The sequence below is a fragment of the Ammospiza nelsoni genome, chromosome 3 (assembly GCF_027579445.1).
Source record: "Ammospiza nelsoni isolate bAmmNel1 chromosome 3, bAmmNel1.pri, whole genome shotgun sequence".
NCBI lineage: Eukaryota > Metazoa > Chordata > Aves > Passeriformes > Passerellidae > Ammospiza > Ammospiza nelsoni.
In genome coordinates this window covers 23256112-23279522 of record NC_080635.1, presented here as the reverse complement: position 1 = coordinate 23279522, position 23411 = coordinate 23256112, and the positions used below count along the sequence as shown (strand labels likewise).

General features: G+C 39.1%; 1 protein-coding gene across 1 annotated transcript in view; it reads right to left on the bottom strand.

Annotated features, from left to right (window-relative positions):
- LPGAT1 (lysophosphatidylglycerol acyltransferase 1) overlaps window positions 1-23411 on the bottom strand; it is a 58875-nt gene that overhangs the window by 16235 nt on the left and 19229 nt on the right. The window contains exons 3-5 of the mRNA XM_059467612.1: window positions 14810-14928; window positions 9600-9695; window positions 7239-7512 (exon numbers count right to left, since the gene is read on the bottom strand). Coding sequence (XP_059323595.1) covers window positions 7239-7512; window positions 9600-9695; window positions 14810-14928 — 489 coding nt within the window. The remainder of the gene's footprint in view (window positions 1-7238; window positions 7513-9599; window positions 9696-14809; window positions 14929-23411) is intronic.

The window sequence follows — 23411 nt, the reverse complement described above, 5'->3', positions numbered from 1 at the left end:
AAAATTTTGGGAATCTCTTGTAAAGGGTGTCAAGGATGCCAGGAGCTGGGAACAAGAGGGAACTAAATAACCATGGAGGGTTAACTAACCAGGCAGAAATCCCAACCTGGCTTGGGAAACTCACCACACAGGAAACTGCCAGAAACTTGGAGAATATGTGGGAGAAGTGTGAGGGCTGCTTGCTGTGTTCTCACTCTGTAATCCACCTGGAGTCATGGACAAGATGTTGGGCTAGAGTGTGGCCTTGCCCAGAGTGGCCACTCTGATTTTACAGACCTACCACACACCTGAAGAAATCTGCAGCACTGGGTCTGAGCAGCACCCTGAGCCACAGTTCCTGACTCCAGCTGGAATGTGCATGCAAGGACTGGCTTGTGAGTTTCTACCTGCACTTAATTTCATTTCATTTGCATTTAATTTAATTAAGTGTGAAAATTACAGCAATGCTGTCACATCTATCTATCAATTATTTTAACAAGCAGACAGTGTTTTCTTGCTGTCTGCTCATCAGTGCAGTTGCACTGCTTCATTACAAATGCACTACTCCAACAGGGCTAGACAGCATTTCCTAAAATTTCGATTATGAGTTCTTAGCAGCACACAACATACTATTCCAAAACTTGACCCAGGGCAAGCTGCATAGGTAACACTGAATGTTTCAGCGTTACCTTCTGGAAATACAGTGTTTTAGAGCCCTGACAGACACATGAAATGAGAACTGGAGGCTGCAGGCTTGCCAGCATCATGACAGAGTGCTTGTCAAGTCTCTCTTAAGAAAAGCACTAACTACAGAGTGCTTCATTTTAAAAGTAGCAATGAATCAGAGAAGAGCCAATATGAAATTAATATTAAATCAACAGAAGTATTAATTTAGAAACAGATTTTGAAACAAAGTCATTCAAGTTATTATTTTCCCAGATGTAAAGCAAGAATGGATAAAGGCAAGTAAATTGCCAAAGTTAAATTGCCTAAGTGAGTAAGCAACAAAGATCATTAATTGCCTCGAAAAACTGCCAGATGAATATGGGCACATTTTCTAATTATTTACAGTAAAGTGTTTCAAAATAATTTATTCAATATTTAGCTATATTTAAAGCTGTTCTTCCAGTGGATAATGGTTTGCACTTCATTAAGGGAAGACTCCTGCAGTTCTCTGCTGTGCTGATTTCCTACCTTCTGCTTTTGTGGAGAGAGCTGCTGCAGCACTGGATTCTTCAGTCCAGCTCCAAACTCACCTCCAACCCTTGTCAGGGCAGGGTGAGGGAAAAAACCAGACAGCCCCCCAGAAACCCCAGGCCAGGAAAAAAAAGTTCTGAGAGACCTCCATTTAGAGCAAGCAGGTGTTAGTGCAGCTACCTCCACGTGCTCTCAAATCACTGTATTGGTGCATGCTCTGCTTTAAAATAAGCCTTACATAATCATCCAAGATACATGACTGCCAAAAAAACCTACATCACCAAGGATTTAGGAAAATTAATTTTGAAATACATCTTGTAATTTTTTTTGAGGGGAGGGAGGGGTTATACTGTGTTGCAACCTGCTCATAAGCGAGTTTATTTTAAAGCCCAGGAGCTCTGACAGATCCTGAAACTGGAAAAGAAACTGACACAAAACACAAAGGAGTGGTACCTAAATATCTCCAAGGATTCTGTTTTCAGGTGTAAGCAGACCTCTGAGCCAGAATAAACCCTATTATTTCTTAAATGGAGCACATTAACAGGAGCTCAAACCAAAGCCTGCTGCATTAGTTATAACGTGGTGTGAATCTCAGGTCTGGCATTTGCACCTGAGAAATCAGGGAGCTGCACATACCTGTGCTAAAGAACTGCTCTCAGCCAGCTTGCCTTGGCCAACTCAGCCACACCTTCTGACAGCCAAACTCTTCCAACTTTCTGCCTACCATTGAAAGACACTCTTATCTTCCATTTCTAGTACCTGCTGAAAGCCTGAGCAGCCTGGCTGTCAGAGGCCCCAGCAGAAGAAGCTGCTGCACAGACCATACTTCAGCTGATCTCTGCAAGCACTGGATTTTCTGCTGCAGTGTCAGTCTGCTTGTCACTTCCAGCACAAGATACAGATTTTTCAAACTCCTTGAAAATGTTAACAGTCTGATTCTTTTTAAATGCCACATAAATCTTCTGAATATGCCCACAGGCACCTGCCTGCACAGCAGCACCCAAACCCTGCAGCAGTGAGGTACCTTAGTGTGAATGGTACATACTCGTCTTATGAGTGCTAAGACAAAACTGAACAATCAATGGAACAGCAGCTTTCTGGCCTAGACAAAAAAAAATCAAAAGTAAAATTTAAACAGCTTCCTAACTTGTTTGTTGTTTGGGGTTTTGGGCTTTTTTCCAAATCATCAGCTGAGGCAAATCTTCACAACTATTTTCTTCACTGTGGATTCAAAGGTATTAAGTTGCTCCCTATCTACTTAGAAGCAACTCAACATCAGAGTCTTCAAGGCACTCGAGCTGTCATTCTCTGAAATCCTTTCGCAACTTGACTGTCTACAATCACAAATTTATGGGGGTTCAGAGGTCCTCCACATTCCCCCTCTTTGTCCTTCCTGGGGTTGCTGTTTCCTGGGCTCAGCTCATGCTAAACACCAGATCAGACAATGCACAGAGCCCCTCAAACCCACCAGCAGGCTGTCAGTGTTTGCCACTGAGAAAAAGAATAAATCACAGACATATTTCAGCAGGAAAGCTTGCCTCCAGCTGAGCTCTGGATGGTGTCACACTGCCACACTGGATTCAGAGTGGAAGGAATGCACCAGCCAGATGTGCACCTGAGGACTGCAGCCTGCACTTGGAAAAGAAAGTATTTGTTAGCATTCACCAGTATCCAGGTGTGGTTTCCTGAACACTTGCACCACTCTGAATGCAGCCCAAGAGGCTGCTGGCTCTCCCTGCACAGCAATCTGTTCTTGTAGCTTGTCCCTTGTTCTCTACTTGTCCTTGTGTGATCAGCTGGACCACTGGCCCCAGAATTAACTTTTTTCTCCAAAGATTAACTCTCAGACTGAACATATTACTCATCATTCCAAGATTTTGATGCAACAAACCACCTGGAACAAAACAAGAAGCCTTTTTTTCCAGGGTGAAGAAAAACAACAATCAAAAGCTTTCTCACATGTTATTCAAGTCACGCTCCTCAGGTAACAGTGAATGAAAAAGTTTGATTTTTAAAAAAATCGATTATGTAGTTCAATTTACAACCCTGCAGAAGTGAAAATTTAATTTCTCCAAGAGAATCAGCATCAGAACTGAATGTACTCTGCTGCATTTGAAAACAGTAAGGTAAGATTTCAGTATGGCTCTAACTATAGTAACCTCTTATCAGACAAAAAATTGCTGCATGGTAAAATAAAACAGACTTTAAAAAACACACTAGAGCAAGTTTGATCAAAAATAAGCTCTGGAATGTGCATCTTTGAAGAACAATAGCTCCACACCCCTTTGAATTGTCAGCTTTTGGCATTTAGAACATTTTGATAGTTCTGAAACTCACAAAATCAATTCTTATCAAGTGAAGAAACAATGTATTTGCAACCATGTCAAAGAGTAAGTGTTGTGCTAAAAAAAATTCAAAAAGCTGTAAAATATCCCTGTGAACACACCCCTGGGTCACTACTGGGTAAGGGTGATGATGGCTGCTCATTAAGTGTTTTTACACTGCCCATTTTCTATTCTGCACTAAAACCTTCTGGGATGCAGGGCTGGCCCATCTGTCCCATCTGGAGGCTTTCATCAGACATCAGGAGTACCTTAAACTCTCTTTTCAGGGACAGACATCACTTACCTACATTCTCTGCATTATTCAGCTTCAACAGTGCTCATGCTATCAAATGACTGCACTACCTTTCCTATGTTTTTCCATCCTTCTATTAATTTAGGAATACAATTACAGCATTTTGTTAAACTAAACAAGAGTTTCAAAAGGCAGCAAAAGCAATAAACATTTCAGTAACTTAATTTAGTATTTACCAGCAATAAGTTAAAATTCACTCCAATGAAGATGGTACTTCTTTTAAATATGAAAGAAAACTGTTAAGAAGAAAAAATTAAGACAATAGAGACTTCTTGTTCTGGAAAAGTCCCTGATAAAGAACTGATCACTTTAAGTACAAAAATTATCAAACAGCAATAATTGTCTAGCTCAGGAACATTTCTTCTTCCTGTCACTTTACAGAGGAAGAATCAGCTCCTAAACTGTGAGAAGTTCATTACTAGCATAAAAATAAATTGAAAAGGAGATTAGATATTAAGATCATAATTAAGACTAATGAATTTTTGGGGAGGTTACTGAACCTTGCACTTCTCAACATGAACCCACCTCTACCAAAGGGATGCCATAAATCAGATTAGAGACCTTGGAGCAGGACAGATGATGTAGCACTGAGCTACAATTAGCTCAATTCTTGAACTACAACTTGAAGGCCACAGCTTTGGTGACATGTGACATACAAAAGCCAGCTGGGCTGAGGAGCTGGGCTGTGACACAATCAAACAACTGTATCTGACTTGGTTTGTGTCAAACTGTAATAGCAGGGCACTAAGGACAAACCGCCTTTTATTCTAGTTTCTTTTGTCATCTTTTCTTCTTTCACCCAGTTTTACACATCTCTCCAGCTCAGAAAGTAGAATGGTATCAAATTTACAACAGTATAAAAGCTACAAGGATCATTTAAAATGAATTAAGTACTAATGAAATGTTAGCAGTCAAGAACAGAACTGTGTATCATGACTCAACATTAAAACAGCTACCAAGGAAACTCAACAGGAAGGGGACATAATTTTTGGTGAGGAAAACTCTTAATCTATAAACCAATTGAACTAAAATCATGTGGGAGAGGAAGGTGAATTACCATGAGTATCAATAAAGCTTGGTGGAAACAAAAGGACAGGGAGAATAATAAAAGATGGAGTAGAAAGCTTATTATAGTAAACTGAATAAATTGGCAAGCCAGGACTCCAGGAACACTATTAAGATAGTACAGAGCACAAGAAGTGTTGCGTATGAAAAATGTGTCCAGCAAACCATGAAGCTCAAGTGTGATGCTTCTGATAGAGAAACCCCTTCCCAAGCAAAGGAGAAGAGTTACCATGTACTTTTAAAAGGTTTACAGGCAGTCTCTCTATGGCAGCCCCTGGCAAAGCCTTTACTCTGTGCACTACACCTGGCTCTGGCACCCACAGCTCAGCAAGGGCCACCTGAATAGGAGGGAAGCTTGACTGCACTAACACGGGTGCTTCATGGGATTAAAAAAAGGGAAAAGACAGAAGAGATTAAAAGTAAAGATATTCACTAACTTTGTCAGACTTCTAACTTTATAACATAAACATAGCAATTTATAGAACTATATTTCATTCAACTGAACAAACATTTTCTGACGTGGCAAGAGACCAATAAAAGCATTCAGAAAGCAACAGATCAGAGGAAGACTCTTTTATACAAGATACAATCAAGAACTAATATTTCATACATCTCTGAAAGGGAAGTTTTTACAATCCTGGAAATATTTTTGTGAGCTTAAAAGAGGAGAGGACAAAAAAAATCTCAGTGTCACTATGTATCAAATACTACTTTTTCCTAGCATACAAAATTTACTTTCACTTTTCTTTTTCATCCCTTTTAGTACATTTTCAAGTCCATTACTATGAAAGAGTGACAGCTAAACCCACACATTTCATTCCTATTTCTGTCCAATTATCTTTTCTTGAGTAGGATGGACAATATGGTTCCATTTTATTTCTGAGAGAATTCCTTTATTTTAGTACTCAGTTAGGTCCACTACTATCAAATGCTCATTTCTCTAGAGTCTGAATGATGCCACTCAGAGGGAAAAAAAAGGAAGCCAAGTTCAATGTTCAGCTAAGTTGATAGCAACCTAAGAATAGGGAAATATAAAATTGGTATTTAACAAGCACTTTTGGCCTCCCTCCAGAACCAGACAACTTATAATTAATTTGAGGAAATTCTTACTCTCCATATCTTTTTAAGACAGCAAGAAATAGAACAGGAACAGGCCAATCTTTTCTCCTCAGAAAAACCCAAACTTTTTAACAAGGACCAGGGTATTCAGTTTCTCTTTTAAACCTAAGATATTTTATGACAAGAGCTTTCTTCAGCCTTTCTTTGCTGAATGTAGCCTGACAGGAAACACTCTGGTGCATTCCACAGCTTGATTTTTCATCTCATTTTAAATCCTACCTTCACTTCTCCAAGAACATCATCTCAATTTATTTCCTATGTTGGCAACAATAACTTCAAAACTAAAAACATGGAAGCAATTTCTGTACAAGGGTTCTTGCTAACCCTAAGAGTTGAACTTCAGACAGAAAATAATCCAAAGTCTTTTGCCTATGTGGCTTCATTAGTAATGATCTTTGTTTCAAATTGCTAAATGATTATCAGAATTTGGCTGTGAAACACCAGCCCCACCCATCAATAAGAAACTACCACAACCCCTCAATCCATTGTTTCTTTAATAAGTAACAGAAATCCACAAGGAAATTAGGAAAGATCTAACCCTGCTCTTGAACATGCCAAGAAGTTAATTTTAAAAACCAAGAGACAAAAGCACCATGTCCCTTAACTACAGGCATTATTTATATCCCAACTATACCCGCCCCTACAGCCCAGGCACCCAGAACAATAATGTTGCAGGAATATTCTTATTCCCTCGTAACTGTTCTGACTAGGGATCAGTGACAGTTAACTCCAGAAACAATGGGCACAGGCAACACGAAGATCTGTACAGAACAGAAGGACCTGAACTCAGTGGAAAAGAGTTCAAGAAGAGGAATAATGTATACAGCAGTGGATGCAAAGAAACCCCTAAAGCCTGGAATAAAAATATGAACACAGCTAGCATATTCCAGAAATACTTTTACTATAGTTCCACGCTGTCACAAACCAGTGCAAACCATCAATCTTACCCAAAGGAGTAGATCACCTTCTTGCTCACTCTGGGTGCTTATTCCAGTATCTGCTTCACTCATCATGTGAGCCAAGCCAAGCAGTCATGCAGCCATACCACAAACTAAATCAAATTAAAACTAAGGTGGTTTCTTTGTCTCAACATCAAAACTAAAGTCAGTGAACTAAAACTAATTATGAAAATATTTTTACAATGTATTTGATATTTACAGGGACCAATTCTACACAATGCTTTTTTAACTCAAGTCTGACATTTAATTTGCTTTATCCCCACAGAGTGAAGTGATCTTTACCTCTTCTCACACCATCTCCAGCTGGTGGAGTTCCATTTTCTTGTGGCGCTACAAGCGTCTTCAGAATTACTTGTGTTGCCCCAAGACGTGGCAGGGTGACATGCTTAAGAAATGGCAAATTGTTTTTCTTGGCAAATGCCTGGCTTGTTTCTCTTCTTTTCCTAAGAAAGCCACCCTCTGGAAATAAAACAATCCATTTCCTATTGCGGCTCCTGTAATATTTTTCTAGATGATCTTTGAGTAACACGAGCTGCTGGTCACGGTGTGTTCTCCCCTGAAAGGGTAAAACATTATCGAAATAAAATGATTGCTTTAAAGAGGTAACATCAGACATGTTTATTATACTTCTAAGGTTCCTCTCTTTTCAGAGATAAAATTAAGCCCCTGAGACAATAAAAAGCAATGTTCTCCTTGGAGTACCTGCTGGAGGCCTATGGACCTCAGCTGGGTTAGCCCAGCAGAACCACAGACTTCACTCAGATCTGCCCTGCTCCAAAGACCCACTCATTTCTCCTCTTTGGTGCATTAGGACAACTTCTTCATTCGAGAACAGTAAGATACAGCCTTAATTACTGCACAAATATCTTCAGGAACAATCTTTCCTCTTCCCATCTCTGCATGCACCAAGCTATCCAAATTTTCAGAGGAATCTCTTTACATTAATTAGCATTTTTGAGTGTTTCAAAGTGACCTTGTCAAATCACTCAAAAGACACAGGAGGGAAAAATTAAAGCTCTCCTCAGCAGAGGTGATTTCAACTCTCTGAAATGTCAACTACACTGCCACAAACATTGCACTGTTTGGTGGTTAGCTGGGTTTTCTGGTCAGAGGAAGGAAGAGGGAACATGTGGGGTTCAATGAAAGACAGTATTTTACTGAAAGTGAGTTTTGTGAAAGTGCTTCTCCTACATTTAAGTCTCCCCACTGCAATTACTTCCAACTTAGCACGAGAGGGAAGGAAAAGGCTTTGCCTGCTCATATTAATGCAATTATAAAGCAACATAAAAGTCCTCAGTTAAGCCAGTACTTTCTTATATCAGACCACAGGACTCCAGGATAGCACAGTAGTTAAGAAAAGAGCAGTGAACAGTAATAATCCAAATATTACTAGAGTTAGGCAAAGGACCATTACTCACTCAAATGAAGTATTTTGCCACACTCAAAGGCTGACAGCCTAGAAACATTATATTTTCAATTGGCTTATCTTTAGACTCACAATGACATCATTGTATCTGTGATGCTGTCTATGTCAGCCACTTTACAAAAATGAGGAAAAGCCTTTGTTTTTGCAGCTCAGTGCAAAAAACTGGTTTGGTTTCATGACTGGAATTGCAACCCCACACTCAGAAATTTTAACTAACAAGGTGACAGACTTGTGTACCTCAAAATGTGCATATTGTAAATTCTACCTATTGGAACAGATTTATATTTTACACAGCATCCAACCCTGTTCCTTCCATCCATCCTCTCACAATACACAGCTGTGTGCCTCTAGAGACCTTTGTTTTCTAACCATGCCTGTAGTGTTAGTGAATCTCACTTCAGCTGTGTCCTGCTGCGATTAGGCATCTCTCTATTTCATTTTGGGTAAATTAACTTCTCTGCAATGTGAAAATTCATTAATTCTCTCTGGCTCTCTACACATTTTATGTTCAGACAAAGGAATAAGGAGAGCAAAGAAACATGTATGATGGATATTGCAGTTCATGTAACTGGAAACAGGTTCATGCTTTTCATTGGCCTCCTGAGGTACTACTTGGAGAGTGCAGTTTGATCAACAGCCACCACACAACAAAAAACCTTACCCAAGCTGTATGAAATAATCTGAAGGTCTCATTCATTAATATTTCAGATGTTGAGCTCAACAGACATTCTTTCCTAATGCTCAAATAATAATTACCCTTCAAGAACCAATTAATTATTATTTACACAGGTTCATCACCACCTTAAATTGATCCACTACTATGTCACCATCAAAAGGGACAGTCCTAATTTGAAACTCTGCAGCCAGAAGAGTGACCTAACCAGACAGACTCCCTGCATGGCTTCAAGGTCACTAAGGAAAGATGAGAGGCGTGCTCAGAAACAGAGATAAAAAGGACTGCCCATGTATTTTGCTTGTACACCTCTCTCATAGTAGTCCTTTCACAACTGGATTCCCTTATCATTTGTGTCTATGCAAATAATAAAAACAGCTTGGAAAATAAAGTAGCTTCAGAACAAAGGCCTCCTCAAATATACACATCACAGCAAAGCTATTTTATCATGCAAACCAGCCACAAGGTGATAAGTAAGTCCCATAACACCATGATGTTCCAAATATAAGGATAAATCAAAGCAGTATTGTGTGTTTCCATTTACCTGTCTTATAAAGAAGTCTCCATGGATTAGAGACACAATGCCAAAGTTTGTATACTTAAAAATATGGTCCATCAGCCACATCATCTGACGGACAACCTGAAAAGTAAAAAGAAATTTTAAAAATGAGTGAATTATCAAGTGCAGAGAATGATGAGTTATGTATATACTGGTCACATTCTTGTCACTCTTACAACAGCAATAAAACTGGCAAATAAATAGAATAAGGTCCTTTATGCCCAAAATATAAAGCAGCACAGGTGCTATGCTTCTCCCTCGAGAGTAGGATTAAATAGTTGCCTTTTTGTTATGTAATACACAGTTGCACAGCATGAGCCATGGCAGAACAGCCACTTGTATCCCTGAGGATTTAATCAAAGCCTGCTGCTTGTCCCAGTCAAGCAGCACAGGGAAGGCAAAACCAGCAAGGTTGAGCAGATCAATTCACTTGGCCATCGCTTCTTACCGGACAGTGAAGGCAGCTACTTGACCTGTTCAGTCCTTTGAGATTTAAAATAGGAGAATTACTCCCAACAAAGTAAACAACAGCAGGGAAAAGCTTCTTTTCTCACAAGATCTTTTTCCTCAATCTCTCCTACACGTAGTTTTTGAGAGGGGTAGGAAGTGGTTCCCCAAACTGGAACACCCAGTGTCTCTTACATGCTCCCCATCATGGGCTGCCTTTTCTCTTCCCTGGGTAATGAGCCCACATCACAGTTGGCACAAGTTCAGTGAGCCTGAAGTCATGTAAGCCTGTACTCTTCCATTTACCACTATCAACAAAGAATATGAAGCAATGTGACATTTTTCTGGTGGTCAGAGGATCATGCAAGCACCTTCTGCTTTGCATCTTTCTCATGCACTTTGAGGAAAACACAGAAGAAAGCAGCCTAAGAAATAAAGATAACATGCTACTATCCCTTCCTGTCTGCCAGTGGTATTCCTTACTAGATGCATCCAAAGGACCAAAGGCACACTATGTATTTGTGAGTGACAAAAGAAAAATTAGTTCCTAGATCCTTACTTGAGACTCATATTGGTGAAATCGTTTATCCTACAGTGATCTCTGGGCTGTGTTAAAGTGAGCCAAAATTCTTCTCTGCAGACATTAACATTCTTTCCATTTCAGTAAACTAAAAAGCTTTATGCAAAAAAAACCAAGAAAGAAGCGTGTGCCCTAAGGACAAGAGTCAAAAAAAGCATCACCAGAGGTGTTACTGCTCATCAAGGCACCACAATAAGCTCATGCCCATGCATCACCCAGAGGGGACAGGCTGCTGTAGGGAACCACATCCTTTGATAGAAACACCACCAAAATTTCACTAATGATGATTTAGCCTGCAGCAGTACTCAGGCCTGCCAGTGTTCATCTACTATGGCATTCTGACAACTACCTTCTATTGTCTCAAGCAGAAGTTAAACCAACACAATCTATTTTACTGGAGGAGATAAGCAAGCTTAATACTCTGCTTTGCTGGAAAGAAAATGTGTCTTTTGAGGAGTCAGCACTGGTCCCAGATGTTCCATGGCAATCCTGGATGAGGAACCCTTGCTCAGCAGTGCTACAGCTTCTCCCCTGCCATACCATCTGATGCTGTCTTTTAATTTAGATTTATCCTGCAAGTTGGTCACTGCTTTTCAAAGTCTGAAGTCCATCTCACCTTGTTTCAGGTGCCACAGGGCTTCTATAACTAGCATCCCTGAGCTTCCCCAGTCTTTCTGAGGGATGAGATTTTGCCAAAGGTAAGTGTGACACACAAATTACAACTGAGACACTCACAGTCTGCAGTGTGTGGGCTACAAAGAGACAAACTTCAGAGCCCAGTGATCATAAGTCTGCCTGTGAGCCTAGGCAATGGTAAGAAGTACAAAGAGAAAGTATTTTTATGTATGAAGCAATATATATACACATACTAACATACCAAATCAAAAAGCAGTTCAAATAATAGGACACAGTTCTCTTGTCTGCTATTCAAAAGGCAAATGAGATTAATAGATATTCCTTTTATTCTGCTAGCAAGGACAGAATAGAGGACACTGCAAAATTTTGCTGGTAACTCTTCTATGTAGTGACTCCTCTATTTGGCATCCTCAGGAATAAAGCAACGCTTATGAGATGAGCCTCTTATCACTTGCATTTCAAGGAGGTTTAAACAAAGACATTCAGAAGTATTCTGAACACAAATTAATAGTTGTTGATGGCTTCAAAGAACTTTTGGATGCCACTTCAGGCCCTGTTTCTTAAATGCTTCCTGAAGCTAGCAAAAGCTTTTTCCAACTATATAAAAAAAATATCTATGTGCCTTCTATTCACAGGCCCGCTTCAGCCTACACGGATCTCATAACAAAGCAACCTGGACAGACTGACTTTCATCTTTCAAGCACCTGTAACTTAAAAATGAAACCTGAGAAAGCACAACTTGAAATCTGCACACAAACCACTGCAAGCTGTACTTTTGTCCCCACTACACCCTTCCTGGCACTGCTTTCTGTTCCAAATCAGAAAAAAACCCCATATTTATCAGTCCTAATCCTGTCAGAAAACAGTAATAGCAGAATTTTACCCTACTTCTTTGTAGGGTAATATAAATAAAAATAAAATAACCTTCAATAAAATAATAAATAATATTATAATAAAATTAATATAATAATATATAATAATAGTAATAAATATAATATATTATATATAAAATAAATATAATAATAGTAATAAAAAATAACCTTCAATATTTATGAGACCACAATTTACTTAATTTTTTTAACTCTTACTTTCACAAAGAAATTGGAACAATTTCTCAAACTTTTATTAAAGTGTAATTAGGTCACTTCTGGTTCACCTGAAATTTTGCTGTTTGGCTTATATTATGGTATAATGTATTAATCAAATAATGCCAATCCAGTCCTTCTACTAAAATTCTAATTTTTAGCTGAAGTTCCACTTCTCTGATTAAAGATCATTCTTTTCTTATTCATGCAAGTGAATCTAAAAAACCAGAAATATCTCAGCACATGTATTTTATCTTACTGCTTTGTGAGATTAATTTTACTTAAAACAGACAGGCTACACTCTGATTGGTATATAAGGATTTATAAAATACTGGAAAAAAAATTACCTGACACCACCCTTGGGAAATTCTGTCAAGTTACAAGACTGTCTCATGCATTTGCCTCACTACATAGAAAAATCCAGAACTTTAAACTGAACACTTCTGATGTCTTGCATGACCATTTTTTTAAAAACAGCATTCAACTCTAAGTACTTGCAGATTACATCTGGTTTTGGTCTGTACTGGCAGTTAAAGCAAGTAAAAGAAGTTCTGGACTAGCACAAGCTTAACCATCCTAAACAAAAATTCTTGAAAATTACAGTCTTGCTGATAGATTAGTATCAAGCTTGTGAAGGACTCCATGTTAAGTTTAAACAGGCTTTAAGGAAAGGTGACTAATTTAGGCATTTACATACTGTACAATGACTATTTCTGGACAGGTAGGTTTATTTTTTTTTCCTCCAGTACTTCCAAAGTCACACTAAGTAAAGACAATTCTCTTTAGAAATACAAAGCATGCTATTTAAAAGCACCTGATCCAGCAAGTTCTAGCAAACATAAACTATCCTGATCTTTCTCATTATTTTCAGCCACTTGTATTACTCATGCTGTATTTTAAGCATGTATTGAAGCTCATATTGTTTTTCTTCTTAATTAGCTAAAAAGATCAAAGCCATACTAAGCTGGGGACATGCACATTCCAAGAGCAATGACTACAACTACTTCAGGGAAAAAAATAAGGATTTTAGGGATTTTCTGCTTTTCTGAAAACATGCAAACATAATAATTTCCATGGTGAAGATTATTTGTGATCTCAATGCCTTCCTTCATTTTTAGCATCTCCTACATTCACTGAAACTTACTCTGCCTTGACTGAAATGTTTGAGCTATGGGGTCAAACAGAATAAGCATGACTTAGATTTTATATCTATAAACCAGTGGTTAAGATCATATGCCATACATACCCACAGGACTACACCCTCACAGTCACATCTTTACCACAAGATTGTCCTAGGTACGATTTTGATGAGGGAAATTAAAGAGTTTATTCTGTAATTCTACTTGTCTGGGTACAGCACAGAATACCATCTATACCAAATATCCTCAATTCCAAAAGAAATGAAAGCAATCAAAAGTACTTTTACAACAGCCTGCTCTAGCCTAGAGTAGAAAGAAAGAAAGGTCTCTGCTCCATCTTGAGTACCATTTTCATACTTTGTGAGGTGGGGTTGTTTAAAAGTTGTGGTTTGGTTTTTTTTCTCATCAGCTTTGCAGTCATAAGCAAGATCTGGAAAACTTTTAAAATAATGTTACATCATTGATAAAGGTAAGTGTACCCATAACTCTATTAATCTGCACTAAGAAAAACAGTACCAGGTACAAATTGTGCAGATGCAACAAAAACCAGTTCTTGTTTCCTGGTTTCTTCAGGGTATGAAGAAGGAATCAACACTAAGACACTTCAAGAAAGAAGATAACACTAAGACAGATACAGCTGCTGCATTTTTACAGCTTGACAGGTATGCCTCCTACTCTTTGTAGCCTAATCATGCACACATGCCCTTCTTCCTGATTTGTACAGAAATCTGATCTCCTGTTTAGACCCTCTACTCTGTTTCCACTCCTCAGATGTGAATTTTCTGAACAGCAATGCATGGAACGATTAACATTAGTTAAAACTTCTCACCAAGAAATCCTTAAGGGCTCGTGAAATAAGAGCTCAAGCAATTTGGACCTTAGCTAGGTAGCTTAGCTTTGGCATGCCCTCATCCTACCAAAATCCCATACACTGCTTGCTCTAACTTTGAGAAAAATTCCATGCTGCAAAAAAATCATAAGCAAGAAGCTTGACCTGTGCTGGTGTGAGCAGATTTGGCTTGAGTTGCACAAAGGCATGAGGTGAGAGGGAAAAGTCAAGCACAGGATTGCTTGTGAGGAGATCTGCTTCCCTCTGTGTTAACCTTGACTGCACGCACAGTGACTCAGCTCACAGCTCACCTTCTCCAAACAATGTCCAGGGTCTATACCTGCTCCAAGCTCCTGGCTGTCACACTGGACCAAATCCAAACAAAAAGCTCCCTGCTGAGGTGCCCTGGTGGGTTATCAGGGCTGCACAGGGATGAGAGCAGGGAACCCAGCACCACCCCTGCCCCGGCTGTAGCCTACCGTGCCTTTGTCCTGCAGGCACATCATCAGCGTGCACACGTCACCCGTCGCTTGGTGGTTCACCAGCACCATGGCTTCATCTTCTGACACTGCTTTGACATCATCACCCCATTCCACTACTATATTAAAAAAAAAAAAAGGTAAATTTAACAATGAGAACATGGACATTTTTCTATCAACAAAACGACCCCACACCCAGACTACAATAATAAAGAAACCTACATGCTACATGTCAATTTATATTGGCACATAGCATAGGGCAGGAATATTAGCAAGAGTATTTATCCAAGCATGGGGTATCCAGCTTCGTTTGAAACTGCATGCGCAGAATAACAACAAAACAAAAATACTCTACCACAACATGTGCACAGAGATTGATCTTTTTGTGTCATTACACCATTCTATATTTAGGGTCTGAAAATTACATAAGCTTTATGACCCAGCTTTCATATTCATCTATCTCACCTCATTAGATTAAAAAGAAAATTATATTGTCAGCTGTGGGTTTTGCTGGCTGGGCTTGTTTGTTTTTTTTAAATTTAGCAAGTTTTTTTCATTTCCACACTCACTGTTATTATTCTACTCCAGTAAAAGCAAAACAAAAAAATCTGTATTTGGATCACTAGGTTTAAAATGCTACATTAAACAAACTCATTCATTCAAATCTAAACAAGTTAGCTAAAGGCAAGGAAGCGGTTCAGAAAATGCTGCTCAGATGACAGAATCTATTAGTTAATACTTTATAGACCAAATGCTCCAGTGGCAAGAATGATGTCAGAAGGAAGATACAGTTGATTATCACCCAACACTTAAACTGACTATCAAAACCATGCTGAGATAAGGAAGAGGGGTTAAAATTGATAGTCCCATCATCATGAAGTAAGTGGAGAAAGAGAAGACTGCCTCCCAAAGAAAACAGGATGGGGAACCAGGAAATGTGTGCTGTAAACTAAAGACCAGAATATGTCTAATGCTGCTACTGGGGCAAAGAGACAAGTAAGTACAGTTTGTCTTTCTTCAGTGAGAGGGATGGACACTGCACTAATGGACACTGCAGTGCAGGGTTAAGGGAAAGGATGGAGACAGGCAGAGGAGCTCTGTGAAGTTCAAAAAGAAAACTAAGATGCATTGCCCATGCATGTAGGACATAACTTCTTCTGTGTTTGCTCTGTACCTTGAGAGGTCCTACTGGCTATTATTTTCAGTTCTGACAACAAAGGAAATATTTCACCTGCACTACTGACTCTTTTGTATAGTTAAAAGTTCTTCAGGCAGTGAAAAACTCTCAGCACAGGCTAATTACTGTCTTCTAAAAGATGGTTTAACTGATGCAAAGGTAATAGGCTACGCACTGAAGACAAGAAGCAATAATCCATGCATAGCTTCCATGTCCTTGAAGAGATCAATTAGTATCACACTTTTGAAAATTGCCACTTTATTACAGCTCCAAAATTAGTACTGAATTGAGACTTGACCACAAGATAAAAAAAGAAAATGCTGTGTTTGGTCACAAATAGATAAAATCAGGGTAGAGACATGAGGGTGAAGAGCACTACTCATTCCATAATGTTCAATCTCCTTTCCCTTCCCTGGGAAAGCTAAGCACAGATCTTTCCTTGTTTGTCTCACCATGAACTTGGAAGAGCCCCTTTGTCCCTCCTCCCCACTGTGTGCACATTCCCTGCAATGCCCTCTCTCACTCCATGAACGCTGGAAAATGCCTGGCCATGGCAGCTGGAGTCGATGTGCTCCTTCCTAATCAAGTGTTCCACATATCTCACCACGGCAGTACCCCACAGAGCAAGAAATTAAGATGAAAGAGAATTGTTTTAAAGGGAAATGAATCAACCACATACCAACTTTGAAATTATTACTTCAGTTTTTCTATTAAGTAGCTAATATACAATAGTCTTATTGAACTGTCGCTTTCTAAAAGTAATAAAAATTAAGTACTAAATATATCAAGTATCTACAAAACCACATTTCTCACAAGTAGCTAATTGTTTCCAAATAAAACTATTTTATTTCTAGATCACTCAGAGAAAAAAAATGCATTTCTTTACTATAAGTATTTCCCAGGAACATAGCAATTTAATACTAATAATTTGAATTGTAGAACAGTTTGAAATTAACCTCTCCAAAAATGATTCAGAAATCTAACTTCACAATGGATTAAACTGAAGGTCATGACTGAAAAATACAAGCCATGAGAAGCAGCATACAGTTGAAAACAGCTAAAGAGGAGGCTGTTATTATTATTATGAAGCTTATTATGAAGCTCAATTTGCTATAAAAAAGTACACTTTTAACATACTAGGTGAAGACTAATGTCTGACTTTGAAACTTCAGATAGGCCCAGTCAAAGAAATAGAGGGGGAAAAACCTCTCATTACCAATTTTACCTACTGTTGTTAAATACAAGAGGGTATAAAACAAACAAGCAGCTCACAATGCACTAACAAGTAACAAAAAGGTGAGCTCTGTGATCCCACTCCAAACACAAGGTGAAGTAAAATGAAGTTTGATTTAATTCTTCAAGCTGATTGACTCCACTCACTGCACCTATCAAGCAGCCAAGCCAAGAGCTCAGCTGACAGGTAGTGGGTTATTAAATCCCAGGGTTCCAGCCGGCCTCCCTCTTGCTTCTTCCCTCTCTGTCACTCCTCCTCAGGCAACCAGGCTGTCTCTTGTGCTTCATCATGCTCTATGGTCAATTGATTGACCTGATTATCGAGGAGAACAGAATCACTTTGTCCACGTCCTTCACTGGATTGAAAAGAGAACAGCAAACCACAGAAGTGTGCAGAAAAACCACTGTCATTACTACAGTCTTATAAAGAAGAAAAAACCAAACCCTCAGATCTCTAGAGTTTAAAGTTCACTGTGTGCCTTTAAATTCAGTGGGGGGGAATAAATGCTCATCTTCAATTTTGTCCCCACACAAAGGAGAACATTTTGCTTTAAGAAATACTTGAACTATTACATTCCTCCACTGCAGCTGAAAACATTGAAATCAAAACCTCAGCTGCATGGCAGCAGAACCAACAACACTGCTTTGCTCCACTGTAAGAAGACAAAAAACAGCTCAAAGGCAAATATTTGTTACTTGAGGTCCTGAGATCCAGCAAACTTTCCTCCACAGCTTCATTCTACTGCCAGAGCACATTTTTTAAAGACAGTAGTTCTGTGTCTACAGCCTGACAATAGTTAGATTTCTGCAAATGCAGTTTAACATTGTAACATAAAGGGAGTAAAGAGAAGGAAATCATTTTAATGTGGCAAGACAGAAGTGATTTAGCTTAAAGAGAGACTTCACTTGTGACTTCAGGTTGTGAGCAAAAGGCTTCACCAGAAATGAAGACAAATCTACTTGCAATTACATGAGCCCCATGACAGAAATATTTATCCTTCTCTCATAAAAAGAAGCGCAAGATGTACAACATCAAGAAAATATTTCATTTAATGAGCTGCAGACTTAGCTTTTTATGACCTAATCCTTATAGAGCTCCAAGAAGAGAACAAAAGTAATACAATTTTTCCATATTTTTACTGAACTATTACTTGTTATTTCAAGTTCTCAGAACACTTGGCTACTTTGTAATCATGTCCTTAATGTAACTGTCTGCATGCAAGTGATGCTATGAATAAATATTCAAGCACTTCAATTACAGTATGTCAGGAGGCTGAGCAAAGAACTACTAACCTAACTAACCATTCACTAGATTTATTTTATAGTTTTGAATATATCTGGAAGAATGGCACTCTACTGATTTGTGCAACTTCCCAGACATTAATATGAACAACTTCATTCTGCAAACCGTGTTTTAAAACTTTAAAAATGCTCTGAAACTTTCAGCATCTCTTCTTTGTTATAGTCAGTAGCTTCACTACAGTGTCCCCTAAGAATTGGCATAGATCTCCTTGGCCTCATAACAACTTAAGTCCTAACTTATTATTTCAAAAGGCACTGAGTTTTAAAGACTGACATTTTATGGCAAGGTCAGGGAAGTCACCTTAAGCATTCTAGTCACCACTACTGAAACACAAATCACCTACATGTTACAATATACGTAAACATGTCACTGATTTGGATATCCACTTTATGTGCTACTTACGCTTGAGTCCACACAATATTCACAACTTTCTCTAGAAACTGCAAGAAGTTAAGAACTTCCACTCCAGAACTTTGCGCAGAATCACAGAATGGGTAAGGCTGGAAGGAACCACAGTGGATCATGCAGCCCAAGCATGCTCAAGCAGGCCATCCCAGAGCACACGGCACAGGACTGCATCCACACAGCTCTTGAACATCTCCAGTGAGAGAGACTCTCCACAACCTCTCTGGACAACCTGTTCCAGTGCTTGGTCACTGTACAGTACAGTTCTTCCTCATATTCAGGTGGAAATTCCTATGCATCAGTTTCTGCACATTGTCCTTGTCCTATTGCCTGATACCACTGAGCAGAGCCTGGTCCATCCTCTGACATCTCCCTTCAGACACCTAAGAATCTGGTTGATGAGATTCTGAGGTGACCTCTCAGTCACCTCTCTCATCTTTTCCTCCTAAGACAGATGCTCCAGTCCCTGCATCATCTTTGCAGGCCTCCACTGGACCAGCTCCAGTAGCTCCACGTCTCTCTGGTACTGAGGAGCCCAGAACTGGACACAGCACTCCACATGTGGCCTCACTAGAGCAGAGCTGAGGGGCAGGATCACCTCCCCTGACCTGCTGGCAATGCTGTCCCCAATGCACCCCAGGACGCCACTGGCTTTCTTGGCATAAGGTGCTGCTGGCTCAGGGACAGCTTGCTGTCCACCAGGACTTCAGGTCCTTCTCACAGAGCTCCTCTCCAGCAGGCCAGCTCCCAGACTGTGCTGCTGGTGCACAGGGTTACTCCTCCCCAGGTACAGGACCCTGCCTTTTTAGACCCATCCATAGTTTATTTTCCCTTCTGATCACTTGCATCCATGTCACAAGACTTCATGAAAACTTGTTCCAAGAAGGTGCAGACTGGCAACTGTTAGAACTGAACAGAACCACCTTTAGTCAATCACTTGGAAACCTTCAGCAACAAATAAATAGCATTATTGAGGAACAGCCTTCCTCAACAGCTATCTAGCAGAAAGAATGCTATTGTTAGGTATTGAGCAGTGACTAATGCCTGACAACCAGGTTTCTATGTTTTAAACATTTCCCCTCTTAGTCAAGCATTTATGTCTGGCAAGTTGCAATCCTGCTTTACTGTTATTCACAAACAACTCAAAGCATGTTTCAACTGGACTAACCATGTACAGTTGTTCAACTCATTTGTCTCTCCTTAATAGATGGGATTCTTTGATAGCTGGCATTATGAAATCCCAGAAATGATGCCAAAGGTTAAATACTACTTAGAGGTTTTTTGCCCTTCACAAAAAGGTTAAGGTATTTATCTCTGAGAACTGTTTGTCTACAGTGAAAAAAAGGAAAACAAAAAATGGACTAAGCTAATTATCATACAGTTAGTCTTTTACACTTACTAAGCACGTATTTTAGGGTCAGAATATATTTTAAAACACCTACATAAAATCAGACCTATACTACTTGAAAGAGAAAAATAGCTCTTCTTTTCCCACCCATTCCTTCCAAAATTCCTACTGCCAAGGAAGGCTTCATATCATGTTTTTAATAGCACACATAAGAGGTACAGATCATGAATAAAAATACAGCACAGAAAGGAAGAAAAGAACATACATACAATATCATATCTCATTAAACATATCTTCACTTCATATACTGTCCTTCTTCTATTAAAGAATGTATTCTTCCTAACAGAAGATTTTTTTTATTTCAAGACTACCACAATTTCCATATCTTTAGGTCGTAAACATGCAATTTCAAACCAGATTTTGCTAACAAAAAGAGCATCCTTTACAGATAACTTGATTCAGATTTTTATGATGATAAACTGACTGCAGTGACAATTTTTCCCTTTATTTCAATGAAGAAAAATACTTGAAATAGAAAATTCACAGTAGGAACAGAAGATAGGGAAGGGAAGGCTGCAAATAAAGGGAGGTTATTCCTACAATATATGTTAATAAGCCAAGGCTGGGTTTAAGATGTCCCAGTCACCATCTTTGGTTTTTTGTGACCAACCATTTTGCACACCTCTATGCTTCATTGTATGAAACAACACAAATTTCTTTTTGTTCTCAGTTCTTCTTAGCTTCTGTTCCGCTCCCCCTCCTGCAGTTTAAAGTAAGATGTGCTTTGTGGACAAGAACACTTCAGTAGTCACCCTAAGTCATCCCGCCCTCTTACTTCAATTAACCAACAATCCAAAGGGTTAAAAACAGGAGACAATTACAACAGAGATTCCCTGGCTCTGTCACCTTTCTAACCAAGCCAAGAACCAGGTTTTTCCTAAAGCACAGCAGCTCCTTTTGGAAACAGGCTCTAGCAATGACTGCTTTTGAAGATTGACTTAATTTTCCTGGAGTGCACATTCAAGACCTCAAGGGTACAGTTTATTTGAGTTCTATAATTCACTGGCACAAGAGATGACGCTTGTGGCTGAAGAGAGGGCTCCTTTTACCCATATGTGAATGAGAATCAATAAACAGCAAAACCTGAGCTCACCTTCAAGGAAGCAAACCTTCCACTGACTTAAATTCTGCCAATACCATTTCAAGAGCTTCAGCACTTTGCAGTTGTATTAGGCAAGCAGTTTACATGATGAGAAAACTTTTAAAATTAAAAATCCTGTCAGAATACACAAGCTATGACCACAGCAGATATCTAAGGAAGATTTCCAATCTATCTTAAGTATTACAAGAACACGTCTTGCACTGGACATACCCCCCACATTTTCTGGAGGTCTCACGCTGCTCCCATAAAACTGCCTGACACGTAGAGGCACCCAATTCCTGTATCTCATAGTTTTGATCATCCACACTGGAAGCCCAGGAAGCCCAGCTGTAGATGTGGTGTCTGCTCCCAAGGAGCAGTACAAGTCACAGTGTTTGCAGCTCCTCAGGTAAACAGGAACTGTGAGATGTGAAGATGGAATGTCAGCTTTCATGACTACAGCAGTAATGAACTGTAGCAGCTGAGAAGGAACCCCGCTGTCTGTTTTGCTGCTTCTATTCTTAGAAAAGCAACTGCAAGACTGAAGAAGGAGATGGAGTGCTGAAATCCTTTTGAAGCACCTCGCGCTCATGAGTCACAGCACTCGCACAAGGAGCGAGCTGAGCAGCACATTCCTCCCCAGTGACAGATAAAATACATTAACCACTCACAAGAACGTCAATGCATTCATGAACTAATATCCTAAAGCTTTAATACCTTACATACTGCAGATGGTTTAATGGCCAGGAGAAAAAAATTAGTTTTGTTTGAAGTCTAGAAGGAGAAGCGAAACAGTGGGGTAGTCTAGCAAGTTTTCTCACCATTAAAGAATATTTCAAAATAAAAAATCAGTACAAGTAAAGGTTATTAAGGGATACTGCAATCAAATGATTAGGCCTTAAAGTTGAAAATGATCCTGACAAGTTTTAAAGTACACATACAAAAATTACCTAGTTAGAAGCACGCTGTCACCAAGACCCTAAAAAGGCAGACGAACCTGAGCCAAGAGTAAACACAGTTTAGATTAACTGCCACCACTTCAGTTTAAGTGCAAAGCTGAAATCCTGCACCATTCTGGTCATTCCCAGTTACCGTGTGGAAAGAAATAATGTCAACCTATGTTCAAAACCTATTTCCAACATGAAATAAAGACTAAATTTACAGGACTGTCTTTAAGATTACCATAAAACAAAAAAAGGATGTAAGCTAAAGAATAACTTTTGCCTTTTCCTGGTCAAAAGCCTCTAAATACTGGGGATGACCAAAAAGCTGTAATGCTGTAAGTGATGGAAGCAAAGAATCACATTTAAAAAAACAAATATCAAGAGGTTCTGAATAGAAGGATCTCAGCTAAGTTGTTACACAGTGCAAAGATAAGATTTGCAGCTTACTAAGACTGCACAATGGAAGTAACCTCATTTGACAATCACTAATCACAAGACCTATCTTATGAAAAAAAGGTCCCATGGAATTTCGGTCCAGAGATGTTTTACTCCTCCTTAAACAGAGAGTATGGATTTGAAAATTTTAAGAGACAGTCAAGACATACAATTTTTTTACCACTCAGCACTTTGTGATTCAAGTCCAAGGTCAGAGAAGATGATGGAAACAGCACAGACTACCTCCCATCACACAGGTCAGCACTTACTTAACTAGACCTGGTTGTCAGACAAGGCTGTGGGTCCTGTGTGTTGGTCTCTTTATCCACAGGAATAATTTTTACAAGTGAAAAAGGATTCTCACCAATTAAGCACATGGGTTTAAATACTGAATCCATATAATACTTTTCCATTGTTTTAAAATGCAAGAGTCAACATTCCAGGGTTTCACCTGCAACACTGATGTCTGCTTTTAACAAGAGGCAAATCTGATGCTGGACTACCCTAAGTGGATACCTTAGAAGTCCTTTTCAATGTACTGTATATTGAAATGACAGTAATTTAACTATGGTTACAATGCAAACCATATCCTAATTGCAAAGAAAACTCTATCTGT